The 17,255-nt window shown below is 46.7% G+C and overlaps 1 protein-coding gene across 1 annotated transcript; it reads right to left on the bottom strand.

The window, feature by feature from the left end:
- Positions 1-9,769: 9,769 nt before the first annotated feature.
- Positions 9,770-12,799, bottom strand: LOC116748409 (calmodulin-binding transcription activator 1-like). The gene has a single exon (XM_032621261.1). It carries the CDS (start codon positions 12,679-12,681, stop codon positions 12,439-12,441), a length of 243 nt encoding a protein of 80 aa, XP_032477152.1. The 5' UTR covers positions 12,682-12,799; the 3' UTR covers positions 9,770-12,438.
- Between the last annotated feature and the right edge of the window lie 4,456 nt (positions 12,800-17,255).

Below are 17,255 nucleotides of genomic sequence, written 5' to 3' on the forward strand. Positions count from 1 at the left end.
GGTGTCTCCACCACCCTCCAGCCTATATGGGAGGCATTTCCCACGCGGAGCCCTAACCGCTGTCCGCAGTTTCCAGCCCTCCCCAGCACCACCTCCCTCCTCCCGCATGGCCTTTGCTGGTTTCCCTCTTTCCCTCGAAGACCACTTCGGGAGGAGATTTTACTTTCCCAGACAAGCTTGGCGATGCAATTTCTCCTCCTAAGAGGTTAGGCCAATCGCTCTTCCCAGAATAAAATCCTCCGAGGTTTTCCTTGCGGTGGGGTAGGAGGTTTGAGAATTATATGTTCAGGGCAACAGCAGGTTACTCTGTTCAGTTCAGTTCACAGCCGGGTGGCCAGTGGGGAGCACAAGCGCCACCTGCTGGCCCAAAGCAGAATTCACGGCAAGGTCCTGGGGAGAGGCCCGCACAGCTACTCCACCGAGAGGCAGCCCAGACCCGGCTCGGCCTTCCCTGATTGTTCTCATTTTAAAAGCCCCATCACAATAGTGATGTCTAAGTTATTGTCCCCCACATATATGAATTGTGTGATTTCCAGGGATGGAGAGATTTGAAAAGTACCAGACACAAACACATCAAGTTGTATACATTAACGATCTACAGTTTTTTATCAACCAGACCTCAATGAAGCAGTTTTTTTTTTAAAGTACCAGACACACTATATACATTAGGCGATGAAAAGACTATGTACTTCTATACACACACGTACGAATACACTGAGACATCTAACTGGTGATGATCTCTGCCACTTCTTGTACCAAATTAGACTAGGCAGCTTTTATCTTATTAGATTGTCTTAAACTCATCTTCAAACAAATAGGCTCTCTCAAAAACATTAAGGTGGGAATGTAAATTAGAAATAATTTTCAGTCTATCAAATGATCAAAGTGCATACCTCTCAGTGCATCAGAGCAGCGATCTTATTACTGGTAATGAACCCTACAGACACATCCACGATCACGGGTGCAAAGAAGAATGCACGGGGATTTCTTCTGCAGCCTCCTTAACACTGGGAACCACCAGGAGGGCACTGGTTAAATAATAAATGATGGCACAGCCATGCGATAGAAAGCTATAGAGCCATCGAAAAGAATGAGGGAGACCATACCTGCTGATACAGAACCATCTCCCAGGTCGTAATATTGAATGACAAAGCCCCAGGCTGAATATCCGGACTGTGGTGATGGTTGCACGACAACATGCATAGAAAAATTCTGGAAGAATATATAAGAAACTTAATAGTGGTTGCTTCTTGGGCAGGGGAAATTTTTATTATATACCCTTTGTACAATATATGTATTTTTACTATGAGCGTGTATGCGCTTTCAGTAAATTGTTAGTTGCATTCATCATTCCATAGTTACCACAGCAGCATCTGACCCAAGAATTTAAATAGAATAAGAAATGATTTCAATGTTTTAATAACCTAAAGAGGGACTTCCCTGGTGGTCCAGTGGTTAAGACTCCGTGCTTCCAAGGCACGGGGCTCAGATTCGATCCCTGGTCAGGGAACTAAGATCCCACATGCCGTGTGGTACGGCGGCCAAAAGATTTTAAAAAAAGATGAATAACTTAAAGAGAGATTTTTTTCCACAAGGCAGGTTTTATACACAGGCACTTACTTTCTCATAAATAGAATTTGAAGAAAACTTTTTTTCCAGTGTGATAAGACCCAGATTAAGCACATATACACACACAAACACAAACTCACATAGTTGGGGGGTGGGGGGGGTTCTGAATATTCTGAATTTTCAGAATAATATCTGCCTATTATAGAAATTTTTGAATAAAGAAAAATATAAAAAGAAGGAAATTACAATCACCTATAATCCTACCCTAATATGTTGGTGTATTTTCAGCCTATTCTTAAGTATACATATTTTCTGTTTTACAATGTCATAAACATACTACAGATAATTTTGTGTCCCATTTTTTCCATCAATTCCCTTATCATGAAAAATTTCCCATGTCCTTAAAACATTCTTCAAGAACATGCTTTTTATTTTTATTTTTTATAAGTTTTGCACTTCTTTTTTGGTTCTTTTTTTTTTTTTGTACATTTGTTTTGTTTTAATTTTTGGCTGCCTTGGGTCTTCGTTGCTGCACATGGGCTTTCTCTAGCTGCGGCAAGCGGGGCTACTCTTCATTGCGGTGCGTGGGCTTTTCATTGTGGTGGCTTCTCTTGTTGTGGAGCACAGGCTCTAGGCACACAGGCTTCAGTAGTTGTGGTATGCGGGCTCAGTAGTTGTGGCACACGGGCTTAGTTGCTCCGCGGCATGTGGGATCTTCCTGGACCAGGGCTCGAACCCATGTCCCCTGCATTGGCAGGCAGATTCTTAACCACTGTGCCACCATGGAAGTCCAGAACATGCTTTTTAGTGAGTGTATGATGTTACATCCTATAGGGATTTTCTAATTTGTTTAACCAATCTCACTTGTTGGATACTTTGACTGCTTCCAGAGTTTGCTTTATAACTAGTACTGCAGTGACCCTCAGGCTGACATATCTTTGCGCCCCTCCTGACAACTTCCCTAGGATTGAATCTTAGAGGTGGAATGTCTAGAATATCAGAGGATACGTTCATCTCAGCACTCTGGAAACAGGTTGCCAAAGTCCCCTCCACAAAGGTCATACCACTTGGGTGAGTGGGGTGGGAGAGGCTTGGCCCCTGGCTGCTTCTCCAGAGGAAAAGCAGTGGTAGCAGCATGGATTGGATGGCTGCTATGTACAGAGCACCGCACCAGACACTTGATACAGATGATTTCACTCCATTTCACAACAAAAGAGGTGTTGTTATTGTCTCTGTTTGACCCACTAGGAAACTGAGACTAAGATTCAGACACTAACCCAAGGTCAGTCTCCCCGTTTGCACCAAAGCCAGGCCCAAACATCAGGTCCATCGAAGTCCAAAACCCACACTCCTCAATTAAAAAAAAAAATTTGGTAAATTTTCAAAGAAAACCATTTTTCTAGGTATCCATGTACCTGGGGCCACAGTTAGGGTTTCAGAGCAAATTGAGTAGGTCCATGAATTGGTCAGTAGGTTTTGAAATGCAGATATAAATTCCACGCAGACAAAAAACAAACCAAACAAAACCACCGACCATTTAGCCAAGATACTTGAAACGACAACAAAAACTTTTGGGAAACAAATTCGTGATTCATAACCGTCAGCCCTACCTTAAGAGTGTGGCAGGGCTTCCCTGGTGGCACAGTGGTTGACAGTCTGCCTGCCGATGCAGGGGACACGAGTTCGTGCCCCGGTCCGGGAAGATCCCACATGCTGCGGAGCGGCTGGGCCCGTGAGCCATGGCCGCTGAGCCTGCGCGTCCGGAGCCTGTGCTCCGCAACGAAAGAGGCCACAACAGTGAGAGGCCCACGTACCGCAAAAAGCAAACAAGAGTGTGGCAAAGGGAAGTCAAGTCGTGAGTTGTGGATTGAAAAACCTTGGAGAGAACAGAATGATGGTAGAGCCAAATCATGGCCTGTGTCTGGGTGAGGAACAGAGCCTCCCAAGTGCCTCAGTCAGGCCCTGGGGTGCAAGTGGTCAGGGCTGCAGCTCAAGCAGGGCTGAGCGAGCCTGTGGCCTGTTTCACTGGGTCCTAAACCCCTGCATGAAGTAGCCAGGAGAAATCAGACGGGCCTGTCAGCCTCCAAAAGATGGGAGAGCCACTTGGGCCAACATCCATGGCCCAGAGGCAGCAGCAGAGCCGGGACACAATATAAGCCACTGTAGACCCTGATTTCCTGGGCCCCTTGGCACAGGGGCCTCTGGGCCGGACACCTGACCCCGAAGGGATATTAGAACCCAGTCAGCAGGCCATTGGTCCACTGTTTAGAGAAGCCCCCACAGAGCCTGGGGATGGCAGGGAAGGCAGTTATCTTTGTCTCTCAGGCCAGTGCGGTCAGGTGGAAATATAACACGAGCCACATACATGGCTTTAAAATTTTCCGGGAATAGCTTAAACAAGTAAAAAGAAACAGGTGAAACTAATTTTATCAAATAATTTAATCAAATTTTATCAACATATTTTATCAAACCCTGTATATCTAAAATAGTATCATTCCAGCATGTATTCAATATAAAAATTAGTAAGACATTTTAATAACTTTATTCATATACTTTACATTCTTTTCTTTTCATATTAAGTCTTTGAAATCCAGCATGTATATTACATGGACGGCACAACTCAACCTGGACTCATGACATCATTTCAAGCACTCACTGGACACGCAGGCTGGTGGCCACAAGACTGGACAGCTCAGGCCTCAGCCCTGGTCCCCTGTAGTCTCCATCCCTGATGTGAACAGGCCCACAGTACCATCCCGCGCAGCCTGACATCTCTCCACCCGCGCTCTCCTCACAGTGCTTTGCACCCGGGAGCCCCTTACAGAGCCTTTGTAACAAGGGAAAAGAAGCCACTAGGATTGGCCTGGGATCTAATCAGGCGCTTATGAGACAGTAATGCTATCAAATCACTCCCTAACTCTAGTTCCTCTTGGGGAACATGGGGAGCCCAATGGTTTCCCTGCTTCCTTCATGGGCCTGGGGTGGAGAGGATCCAGTCCCAACGCTTGCCAACCTCATGGCAAGGGCAGGGGTGGGCTCATTTGTCCTCATCCACAGCTCATTACACTTTTACCTCTCATCTTTTGAGAACCTGTGTGCTCAGCTCTGCCCCAGGAACTGCAAAGGGGACCCGAGAGATAGAAAATAGCTTCCCTGGCCTCAGGAGGGCTGCCCAGCCTCCTGGATGTCAAGATGGACATTCAAGGCAGCCAGAAACCACATGCATACCCCAGACCCCCAAGAACAAGCCCTGGAAGGGCAGCACACGTGCACAGTTTGGAACGGAGAGTGCAGAGGTCAGAAATGACCTCTCCAGTGGGGGTACTCAGGCGGGGAGAGGTTATAGCACCCTTCGAATACTCCAGAGGCAGAAAAACCTCAGATGAGAAGCAAAAAAGAACTACTACATTTCATCAATGCTAAGATGTACATTTTTTTCATATTTTATTACCTCTGATATCTGAGTGAATCTCACAATTGCTGGCAGGTCAATTTACCTGGCAGGTTTTTTCTTTCTCTCTTTCTTTCTCTCTTTTTTCTTTCTTTCTTTCCTTCTTTTATTTCTTTCTTTGATGCCTCTTAAAATTTTTTTATTGAGGTATAATTGAAAAATAAAATTATAAGATATTTAAAGTGTACAATATGCACACATACATTATGAAAGGATTCCCCTCGAAAGATGCTTCTTAAAATTGATGGCATGTTAGACTCAATGAAATACATTATTTATTGAGCCCTGAATACGTTGTAGGCACCATGTTGATCAATTAGCATTCATTATCATACAACTTATTACAGATGAGGAAAGTGACTCAGAGAAGTTAAGTAACTTTCCCAAGGTCACACAGCTAGTAAGCAGCCAAAGCAGGATTCACATTCAGGTTTGCTGGTCCCCAATGCCCCTGTGGTTCCTACCACATTGTCCTAGCCTCCCTCCTTCTAGATGAAATGAGGGGGACAAGGTCAAATCCAGGCTGTTATTTTTGTCTTGGATCTGTATGTCCTGGATGATTCCCCCCGGGTAGGTTACTCCGTCAGCTCTACTTGGATCCTTACTATTCAGCTCCAAGCTCAGAAGCTTAGGAAGCCCTAGTTCATGGCTCACAGCTCACCTGGCTCTGGGGCAACAGCACAGACATCCCTGGCCTGTCTCCACCTCCCGTCCTCCCCAGCTCTAATTTTGGGTTTCCTGTTGCCTTCCCAGGCTCACTGGGTGCTTTCCTGGCCAAGCCTATCCCCTGCTTCTCCACCCACCCCAGATTCTGGGGAAAGAGGCTAAAGGAGCTCCACAAGGTGGCAGTTTGGGGAAAGACACTATTGCTAGTTGTCTCAGCAGACTGAAACTGACAGGATGACCAGGCCAGGGCTCCCACTTTCACAACAGCCCATGACAGAAGAGGCCACTGGGAAGGCCTGCCTGGGTTCCAGCCCTGGGGGAGCTAGTAGGATTGGAGGTCAAATCAGAGTGAAACGAGGGGACAAGTCCTAAAGAGTCTGAGGGACCCCTCTCCTTTCTCCTCCTCTATGAGGCAGCCACCCACCCCCCAAGGACCTGACATCACCCCCCAGGCCCACGCCCCACACCTCGGGGCTCCGGCTTTGCCTGTGTGTTCAATTTCCCCCTGCCAGGCCCTGAAGTTTACGTGGACCCGAAGTTGATGCTTTGGGTCTCAAATCTTTGCTGGAAGACTGTTGCCTCTAGGCAGCCTTCAGCCCTCCCAGGCCCACCGGTCCCCTTCCCCTCTGCCAGAACACACGTCCCTGACTAGTTCTCACCTGTACCACCATGTGGCCTTGTTACTCTCCTTGGCTTGTGGACAAAAAAGCTGCCTGCCATTTCAGTGAACAGGCTACAGGCTGCCCGCCACCAAGCCACCAGCCACTGCAGCTGCCCCCAACAGGTGCACCCTGAGGGGAATTCGGGGGTCAGAGAGAAACAGGATACCAGCCCCAGATAGCTGAGGTGCATATCAAAGGAATGATTGCAGTGAGCCCAGACTCTTGCAGCTTCCCCTACAGAGAAAATCTCTAAAATCATTAACTTGAGATATCTGCTTTTGCGATTAGCAGTAATCTTTTGATGTTTGACTACATGTTTGTTTGTTTGTTTTTCAGCAAAAACTGTATATCCCATCTCCTTCCTTACCTGTTTGGAACAGTTCCTCAGAGCGAGCTATCTGAGAGGCTGCATTCCGGGCTACAGACGTCAGTAGGGTCCCCGAATGAAACATAACTCTCAACTTTTAGTTTGTGCATTTTTTTTTAGTCAACAGATGTTTGTACCTACAATAGGTGGCCACTCTCCTAAGTGCTGAGGTGACCACAGAGGGGACGCGGAGCAGAAGCAGACACGGTGGAGGGCTGCACGCAGCAGCAGCGCTGACAGGGAGCGGGCTCACACCGCCCGAGGGCAGCAGTGGGCACCTCCGCTCTACCCTATGGTCTCAGTGCTGTCAGCTTGGTATTGGAACTCAGCCCTGCTGGGAGGATTTACTCCATGGAAATCAGCAAACCAGGACTTTTTTCCCCCCTAAACAGCAAGTTGTTAAAGATGGACTTAGCAGGCCACTGTGGGAGGAGAATGATGAGGGCCATGGGCCTAGGGTGAGCCACTGGTTTGGGTTCCCCCTAAAAACACACTCTGAGACAAGGATTTAGGAAGAAGTGGTTTACTCCAAAAGTGATCTCAGGGGACAACAGCAGTGAGGCAGGGAAGGGAAGGAACTTATTTAAGGGGGTATTACAAGGCATTTTGCCAACATGGGCAACCAGAGCTCAATCCTGGGGACCACACAGTGAGGAGAGAACTCAGTCCCCCACCACGCCATGATGAAGCTGGGGCGTTTAGTCATCCCGGTGAGTCTTTGGTCGGCACTGACTCCCTGGCTCCTTGGACCCAGCCTACTCCTGCCTTCCGGAGACTATAAATCCCCCAAGGCAGAGAATCTTCTATTCCGTCTACTGAGGTTCTTGAGACTCCTTCAGGGAATCCATGAAATCAAAACTATTTCTAGAACAACACTAAGACGTTAGTATTTTGCCTCCTCATTCTCTCATGGGTCTGCGGTAGAATTTTCCAGAGGCTACATGACATGTAATATTGCAGCAGATTGAAAGCAGAAGCAAATGTAAGTGTCCAGCTGTTCTTCTAAGCCAGACATTAAAGAGATTTGTAAAATTGTAGAAAAAAATACTGATCTTCTCACTACTAACATTTTTTGTTTGGGAAGATAAAATTATTTTTCTTAAAAAGTATTTCATAAATATGACAATATTTACATTCTTTGTTATTTTTAATCAATAAATTCTATTTTAAATTTTTCTTAGTTTTCAGTTATAATATGGTAAACACTGTTAAAAGCAACAGAACAGGCCCAAAATGGAGTCACTTATGCTAAGCCACATTTCACCAAATTAAGACTTAAATACTTGGGACTTCCCTGGTGGCACAGTGGTTAAGAATCCGCCTGCCAACGCAGGGGACACGGGTTTGAGCCCTGGCCCGGGAAGATCTCACATGCCGCAGAGCAACTAAACCCGTGCGCCACAGCTACTGAGCCTGTGCTCTAGAGCCTGAGAGCCACAACTTCTGAGCCCACGTGCTGCAACTACTGAAACCTGTGCACCTAGAGCCCGTGCTCCGCAACAAGCAAAGCCACTGCAATGAGAAGCCCACGCACCGCAACGAACAGTAGCCCCTGCTTGCCACAACTAGAGAAGGCCTGAGTGCAGCAACGAAGACCCAAAGCAGCCATAAATAAATAAATAGATTTATAAAATTTTTTAAAAAAGACTTAAATAATTACTCTCCCAGAAATGGAATCTTAAACCAGTCATTCAGGAATCACCTCCTCACCACTAGGGAGGTGAAGTGCCTGGTAGACCCCTGCCATCCCCTAGAGAAAAGTAACCTTGCTACAACCAATCCACTTTTTGCTAGTATAACTCCTTTGTCCTGCTCCCTTCTGCCTATAAAATGTTTCATCTTGTACAGCTCCTGATACATGGTCTGTTGCCCAATTCATGAATAATAAGATCTTTAAAATTTACTCAGTTGAATTTTGTTTAAACAACATTGGTAGATATAACCCATACAAACAAAAGCATTTGCGGGTTCACAATTCTTTAAGGGTGTAAACGAGCCCTGAGACCAAAAAGCTTGAGAACTGAGGAGTTACTGTCTAATGGATAAAGTTCCAGTTGGGGAAGATGTAAAATTTCTTGGAGATGGATGATGGTGATGGTTGTGCGATAATGCAAATGTACTTCATGCTACAGCACTTTACACTTACACTTTAGGGCTTCCCTGGTGGTGCAGTGGTTAAGAATCCTCCTGCCAACGCAGGGGACACGGGTTCAAGCCCTGGTCAGGGAAGAGCCCACATGCCGCGGAGCAACTAAGCCCGTGCGCCACAACTACTGAGCCTGTGCTCTACAGCCCGTGCTCCACAATGAGAGAAGCCACCGCAATGAGAAGCCCACGCACTGCAACGAAGAGTCGCCCCCGCTCACCACAACTAGAGAAAGCCTGCGCACAGCAATAAAGATCCAGCACAGCCAAAAATAAATAAAAATAAATTTATAAACTTACACTTTAATGTAATTTAAATGGTAAATTTTGTTATGTGTATTGAACCGCAATTAAGAGAAAAAAGTGGGGGGGAAAGTCTGAGGATCACTATAGGCTCAGCTCAAGGAACAAACTGCAGATGTGTTGTGGTGACCATGCAGAGAAGGTTCTCTGGGGAGAATGAGGCCTGAAGCTTTAAAAACTAGGAACAGGCCAGATGATCGCTTCATGTATCATTATCTCCTCTTTCATCAACCCCATTTTATAGATGAGGAAACTGAGGCTCAGAGAGGTGGAAAGATTTGCCCAGGGTTAGTACCCTCGGGATTTGAGCCCAGGCAGGATGGTCTGACCCTACTGGTTCCTCGGTCCCCCAGGTCACAGTCCACCTAGACCAGGAGCTCAGCTCCAACTGAGCAAGTCTTTGTCATGACAATATGTAACTTAACCCAAGGCAAACAGTCTCTATTTAAAAGGAAATACCCTGGGCTTCCCTGGTGGCGCAGTGGTTGAGAGTCCCCCTGCCGATGCAGGGGACACGGGTTCGGACCTTGGCAAGGTCCGGGAAGATCCCACATGCCGCGGAGCGGCTGGGCCCGTGAGCCATGGCCGCTGAGCCTGTGCGTCCGGAGCCTGTGCTCCACAACGGGAGAGGCCACAACAGTGAGAGGCCCATGTACGCAAAAAAAAAAAAGTAAATACCCCATTCCCACTACAAAGCTGTTTTGCAAGATGCTTTGTCATTTTCCCAGATCTTTGAGCCTTATCTCAAGTGCTTAACAAAGTCTCAGCAGGGGACCAGATTGGCTGCAATACAAAAACCCCATCACCAAGTTCTGGGGACAGAAGCCAAGCACACAGGTCAACAGAGACACTATGGGGGCCCCTTCTGTTATTGAGTCCAAGCTCACCCTGCTCGTTTCACAACAGACCGATAAATCAGGAGACGAGGTGCTGAGGCAAGGAAGAGCGACTTTATTCAGAAAGCCGGCAGACCGAGAAGATGGCGGACTAGTGTCCCCAGAAAAATATCTTCTTGGGGTCTGGATGCCAATGTCATAAGATAGAGAGGCAGAGGAGGTGAGGAAGTAAAGTAAAAATGGCATTAGTTTTGCCTGGCTTGACCAGCATAGGGAGGGGATATGTTAATTTTTTCTTTTCTGCAGCCATTCACAGGCAGGCAGGGTCAGATTGTCTCCCTGTGAGCTGAACAAAGGTACTTTAGTTAACATTCAGGCACAGGGGCAGGGTTCCCTGAGGCAGGCCATTATGTATGATTATAATAACATAAGCAACAAAAAGCAAAGTTTAAAGCCAAAGAAACAGATCCAACATGGAGTCAGATTTGCTCTTCCCTGTTGCACGTGTACCTGCAGCTGTCAGCCCAGAGGAGCAAGCCAGGCTGCTGGGACTGTTAGCTGTTGATTCTACTTTAGAGGCAGCAAAAACTAAGAAATGTACACTCTCTACTGCAGCCGTGGTGTCTGTTCCATCTCCACTAGAGGAATGTGACCAGGGCCATGGGCCCAGGGAGACCACAGGGCTATGTGGCCAGGCTGAACTTGGTCCTCATCACTGTGCTTATAGACACTTTGATGAGATTTGAAAGGAAAGTTCATCACACAGTTAAAATCTGAGGCCCGTTATGAGACCATAGAACCTATGATAATTGAATTAAAATGCTAATTAATCCTGCAGCGATTTTGTGATGCATTCATTTGTTAAACGTAAACTCTTAAAATGTGGGCAATTTTGTAACCCCAGTTTCTTTGTCTCCCTCTCTCCATCTCTCTCTCCACATATGCGTGGGGATGTGTTTATAAATACACACATAAGTATACATATATATACACACACATATATGTATATATGTTACGCATTTATATATACGTCATAGCCTTCAGAATCTAGCTGACCCAAGGGGGTGGTCAGGGGAAGGGACAGTCCCAGGTGGCCCACCACCCCAGTGCCTTCTCCAGGCGGAATCCCAGCTTGCCAGCCTGGAGCCCACGGACAGCAGGCCACACAATATACAAGAGCCTGCTAGAGGCCAGTGTTTCTGGTTTCCACCTAGGATTAGTCCTCTGGGGCTGCAAAGTGGGGTGTAAGCCCCCACTCTGCAGATGGGACCACCTCCCAGCCCAGCAGACAGAAACTACCAGGGCCTCTGAGCCCCTGCCTCTGGTCTAATGGAGAAAATTGCAAATAAATAGTGAAAACAGCACCACATACAAGATTGTTTCACATAGGTTATCTCACTTCATCCCCCCAGGAACCCCACTGAAGTATTGTTGAAACTGTGCAACCCAGACTGGGACTTGAACCCACGGTCTTTTAACTGAGATCACACACCAGGTCTCAGGACTCAATGAAGCTCAGGTTCTTGATGTCTCAGCACAGAAAGAATTCAGTGAGGGACAAAGTGATAGGTAAGAAGTGGATTGATTTAGAGAGAAACACACTCGACAGACAGAGTGTAGACCATCTCAGAAGGCCAGAGTGGCACCAGGGTATGGGGTTGTCAGTTTTTATAGGGTGGGTAATTTCATAGGCTAATGAGTGGGAGGAGTATTCCAGCTATTTTGGGGAAGGGGCGGGGATTTCCAGAAATTGGGCTACCACTCACTTTTGGACCTTTACATACTTGGCCTTGGAACTGTCATGGCGTCTGTAGGTGTGTCATTTAGCTTGCCGATGTGTTACAATGAAGGTATACTGAGACTCAAGGTCTAGTGGAAGTCAATGCATCCTCCATCTTGGAACTATTTGGTTCTAATGGGTTTATGTCATTCTTTTCAAGGTTGTGCCCTGCCCCCTTCCTTCCTGTTTCACTGTTACACCCACTGTAAAGAGATCAGGAAATGGGAAATTGAGAGAAAGTGTCAGAGCTGGGATTTGAGTCCAGACCGGGATCTAAAACCCTCACCCTTACCTCTGAACCCAGCTGCTGCTCCACGTGGAGAACTGTACAGGTGACCCCTATTTAGGTGGCCTGCAATATTTTCTATTTCTTTCTGTGGAAAAGGCAATTGATTTTTTTCAGTTATTATTTTATTTTATTTTTATTTTTAAAGCTGAAATGAATTTTAATACAGAAAATGAAGACAGCGTTTTGCAAAATGATTGCTCACAGGGGTCTCTCTAATTGAGGAAATCAGCGTGTTACACTTTGAGAGATGAAATGTTACAGCTTGCACACCAAAGTCAAAAAATGAAATGGTTACCAAGGTAATGCAGGTCAGGGGATCAAAGGTGAAGGGTCACACATTATTAAAAAGAAATCCAAAAGGACGGCTGCATCATGACCCCTCACTAGTGTTCCAACGGTTCCTCTCTTTGGGAAAACCTGAACGTTTCAGCAGACATTCAAGCAGTTTTTTCGGTAAAAAGATTTTTACATGACTACTACTGCTGTTCCCATGGCCATTTTCTATAGATGGCACGGTGTTGAGGACACAGTAGGCGCTAGTTCCGCAGAATACACTTTGGGAAACGCTCTTCCGGCTTGTTTTCGGCAGCCGTTTCCCCTCCGCCCGCCACATCCTCCTCCTCGCGACCGGGACCCCGAGCGCCCGAGTACCGTTGCTGCCGCCAGCCGGCCAACCTTGCTGCTGCCGCACACCCGCTCAGTTATTATTTTAAAAGGAGCCTTTTCTAATGGAGAAGTTGGAAAAGTATAAATAGTTATAGTCAGCATGATACCAAAACCAAGCAGGACCCTAGGGGGCCTCCCGGATACAAAAGCCTTTCTGGGCCCCCCTTTCTCATTTGCAGAAAAAGGCTTTGGTTTCCTAGACCTTACCTGAGTTCCAAAGAGCAGAATCAACCAGTACTAATTAGGGAAGTGAGGGAATGGAGAAACCAAGGAAAAACAGGCAAGAAACAATAGTGCAGAGATAAAACAGAGTCCTAGTTCCTCCTCAAGGGATGTACATAACAATCTGATACATATCTTTGGGTTGTTCTGCAGGAACTAAGGCCCCCACCCAGGAGGAGGATGGTAACTACATGCTGAGACCCCAGACTGGCTGGAACCAGAAGGCTGATGGCTGAGATTCCTGGAACACCGCCCTGTTACCTCACCACCAGCCAATCAGAAGAAAGTCACACACCTGCAGCCCTCGCCCCAAATGTTGCCTTTAAAAACCCTTCCCTGGGGGAGGGGGGGATGAATTGGGAGATTGGGATTGACATATATACACTATTGATACTATGCATAAAATAGATAACTAATGAGAACCTACTGTGTAGCACAGGGAACTCTACTCAGTGCTCTGTGGTGACCTAAATGAGAAGGAAATCCAAAAAAAGAGGGGATGTATGTATACGTATAGCTGATTCACTTTGCTGCACAGCAGAAACTAAGACAGCATTGTAAAGCAACTATACTCCAATAAAACTTAAAGAAAAAAAAAAACTCTTCCCTGAAAACCCTCAGGGAGTTTAGGTCTTTTGAACACAAGCCTCCCATTCTCCTTGCTTGGCCCATGCAGTAAACATTTCTCTGCTCTAAACTCTGAGTTTTGGTTTGTTTGGCCCCAGTGTGTGTGTTGGGCACAGAAACTTGAGTTCGACAACAATACCACCACTCAGAAATAAACACTGAACATTTGGGGTATGTTTCCTGTATATAGTCATTCACTGATGTATAAGCTCAATATTGGGATAGAATGTATTTGCTCTTGTTAAAAAATGGACTGAGCTATTACAAATTTTATGAGTTTATTTGAGGAAAAATTGATTCAAACTGGGCAGCATCTCATCTAGCAGAGAGAAAGGAGCTCTGAGGAGCTGTACAAAGTGAGAATTCTATAGGCAGAAGGGAGCAGGGACAAGGAAGTTAAACCAGACCAAAAAAGCAGGTTGGCTATTGCAAGGCCTCTTTCCTTTAGGGGATGGCAGGGGTCTACCATGCAGATCACCTCCCTACTGCTGATCAGGTGAGTCCTGATTGACTGGTTTAAAAGTCCATCTCTGGGAGAGTCCAAAACTATAATTAAGTCTCAGTTTGGTGACATGGGGCTTTGAAACAGGAGAGAAGGGGGCAGGGCACAACATTTAAAAGAATGACATAACCATAGGACATGACAAAAACTGGTTAGAACTAACTAGATCCAAGATGGTGGAAGATTTGACTTCCAGTGAACCTTGAGCCTCACTATACACTCACTGTAATGCATTAGCTAAATGACACACCCGCCAGCGCCATGACAGTTCTGAGGCCGACCATCAAAGATCAAAAAGTGGGCAGTGGCCCAATTCCTGGATATCTCTGCCCCCTTCCCCAAAATACTTGGAATAATCCTCTCCCTCATTAGCCTACAAAATTACCCAGCCCGTAAAACCTAACCACGCCATATTTCAGGGCCTCTCACCTTCTGAGATGGCCCACTCTCTGTCTGTGGAGTGTGTTTCTCTCTAAATAAATCCACTTCTTACCCATCACTTTGTCTCTCACTGAATTCTTTCTGCGATGAGACATCAAGAACCTGAGCTTCATTAAGTCCTGAGACCAGGTGTGTGATCTCAGTTAAAAGACCGTGAGTTCAAGTCCCAATCTGAGTTGCACCGTTTCAGCTTTGCATAAGTGACTCCACTTTGGGCCTGTTGTCTTGCTTTTAACAAACCCCATGAGGAAACGGAGGTTAAGAGAATTAATTAAGTTGCCCAAAGTCACACAGACAGGAAGGGACAGAGCCTGGGAGTTGAACATAAGCAGCTCGGCTCTGGAGCCTGTGCTTTCAAGTGACAGCGTTCAGGACATGCTACCCTTAAATACGGCACCTGGCATATTGAACATGCCGAGCTGAAGGATTTGAGAAATTGTACGTGCAGGAAGGACTTTCTGACCTTCTCCGGAAGCACATTAAAAAAAAACCCGTGTGAGAGGTGCCCTCCCTATGCCCAGAGGAAAAGAGCACCCTTATCTTTGAAGATGAAGGGACAGAGAGAGGAATCTGAAGGAACAGGCCTTGCTAAGTTTCCCCTAGTTTACTACACTTCCCTCATACTTTCTGTCCTTTCATATTTCTCCACAATTTTCCATTCATCAAACCTACTATAAAAGTATTCAGGTTTAACCATTTCTTTAGGTCGTCATTTTGCTTACGAAGGCTCTCAGGTCACATAAAATGTATATTAAATAAATGCATATACTTTTCTCTGGTTAATCTGTCTTTTGTTACATGGCCCCCAGCTCAGAGTCCAGAATTTAGAGGGGTAGAAGGAAAGATATTTTTCCTCCCTTACATGACTCTACAATTTCCTTTATATCCTATTTTGCGCATTCCTCCATGCCATCATGCATTCTTCTCCTACGTTTGTGTAATACTTTGTATTTCTTAGTGAGCAAGGTTTAACCACACCACCCAAGAAACAAAAACAAACCAAAAAACCTCTCAGCATCAGCCTGACACCTGACTTTAGCCTTTCTCAAATCAGGGTCCTTAGACCTTCCCAAGTTCAGGAATCAAAAATCCTATGAGTATTTTTAAGTTTTGTGTTCGTTGTAATAAATAATCTTAAGATTTTTTTACAGGTTCTAAAGGTGAGGTTTTTATATCGATATTTCACAACTGAAAGACACTTAAAGTTGAATTAGCCCTTACATTTTCAAGTCAGAATTTCTCAAACTGGGTTCTGGGAGGTTTTCTTAAAAATCTGTGAGAACGTGTTCCTTTTAAATGAAATTATTGCTCCCGGTGAACTAGCCTGTTTTCCTGAGGATTGCCCAATATGTGTTTTCCCCCAGATGAAAAGTATTTTAACATATGTCATTGTAAAAATAACACTCGCTTCATGTAAAAAAAAAAAAAAAAAAATCAGATAATACACATGGTATAAAGAGGAAGTTGTAAGGGGGGCACACCCTAAAGAAAGGAGAGCTGTGGCGGGCGAGGTGGAGTGAGGGGAGCCCGAGGGGTCCTGGGAGTGGGGAGGAAGTCCTCCTGGTTATGAAAGCGAAGGCGGGGGTGGGGATCCTCTTGCAGGCAAGGCTCCTACTTAGGGACCCAGTGCCTGGGCAGGAAGAGCCGGTTTGGCCACCACCCCCAGCCTTTGGTACACCAGGGCCAGGCGGCCCCAGAATTCACCCTCGGCTCCCAGTGTTACCAAACCAAAAGCGGGTCCCACGTAAATCACATACACATTCTGGCAACTGCCAGAGCCCGGGCATCAGGTGAAGCAGAAGCCGAGAACCTACTGCTCCTGCCTCCAGCTCCGTCCTTCCACAGGCCTCCCCTCCCGGCACGCACAGCTCACAGAAACTCCCGGGCCCACTCTGGCTGGAGGGCCTGGAGCCCTGGGGCGCAGACGAGGGGTGGGCACACATTGCCCCCGCGGGCCCTCAGGGCCCAGCCACGGAGGCAGCCTCTTCCCCACGCAGCCCTGTTCACAGAACCAGGTCGGAGGACTCACAGGCTCTGTCTTCTGCCCAAATAACTGAAGGTCTAGGCAGGGACCCCAAGACCCTTGAGGTCTTGAGCCTGGATGAACATCAGGCCGGTGGCCACAGCCCCAGAGGGCTTTCCCAACTCCCCGGGGCCCAAATTGAAAAGCTGGCCTCCCTCCTCCCAGCCTGCCTCAGAGTTTTCCTACTGCTCCTGTGTAAGCCCTGGGTTTACCTGGTGGGAGCTCTTCACTGCAGAGGGTGTGTCCTGATTTGACGGCACTTGTGGGCTCCCCTGAAAAGCAGCCCCACAGCGACCAGGACTTGGCTCCCAAAACGCTTGTTACAGCACCTCGTCTTCCCCTGTGAGGCCTTTCCCAGGGACTAGCTGCTCCAGATCCCAGGATTGATGCCATCCTAGTGACACCTGGGGTGGCTGCTCGGCAGGCCCACCAAACCCTCACTCAAGCCTGCTCGCGGCAGGTGGGGCGAGACAGCTCAACAACATTGAAAACCCAGTCCCCCAAAGCCGAGTTCCTCTGCTGAGTTTGATTAACCTCTCTATGCAAAACTTTATTCCCTTTCTTGTCCCACCCCTGTACCCTCAGGATTGAGGAGTATCAGAGAAAAGGGGGATCGAAACTAAGCAGGATCCTGTGAAGCCCTCCCAGGTACAAAACCCTCCATTTCTCATTTGCAGAAAAAGGCTTTAATCTCCTAGACCTTCCC

Source organism: Phocoena sinus, chromosome 2 (assembly GCF_008692025.1).
Source record: "Phocoena sinus isolate mPhoSin1 chromosome 2, mPhoSin1.pri, whole genome shotgun sequence".
NCBI classification, from domain to species: Eukaryota; Metazoa; Chordata; class Mammalia; order Artiodactyla; family Phocoenidae; genus Phocoena; species Phocoena sinus.

Excerpts from the sequence above, each read along its gene's own strand:
- LOC116748409 (XM_032621261.1), bottom strand. The coding sequence starts at position 12,681 with ATGTGGCGGGCGGAGGGGAAACGGCTGCCGAAAACAAGCCGGAAGAGC.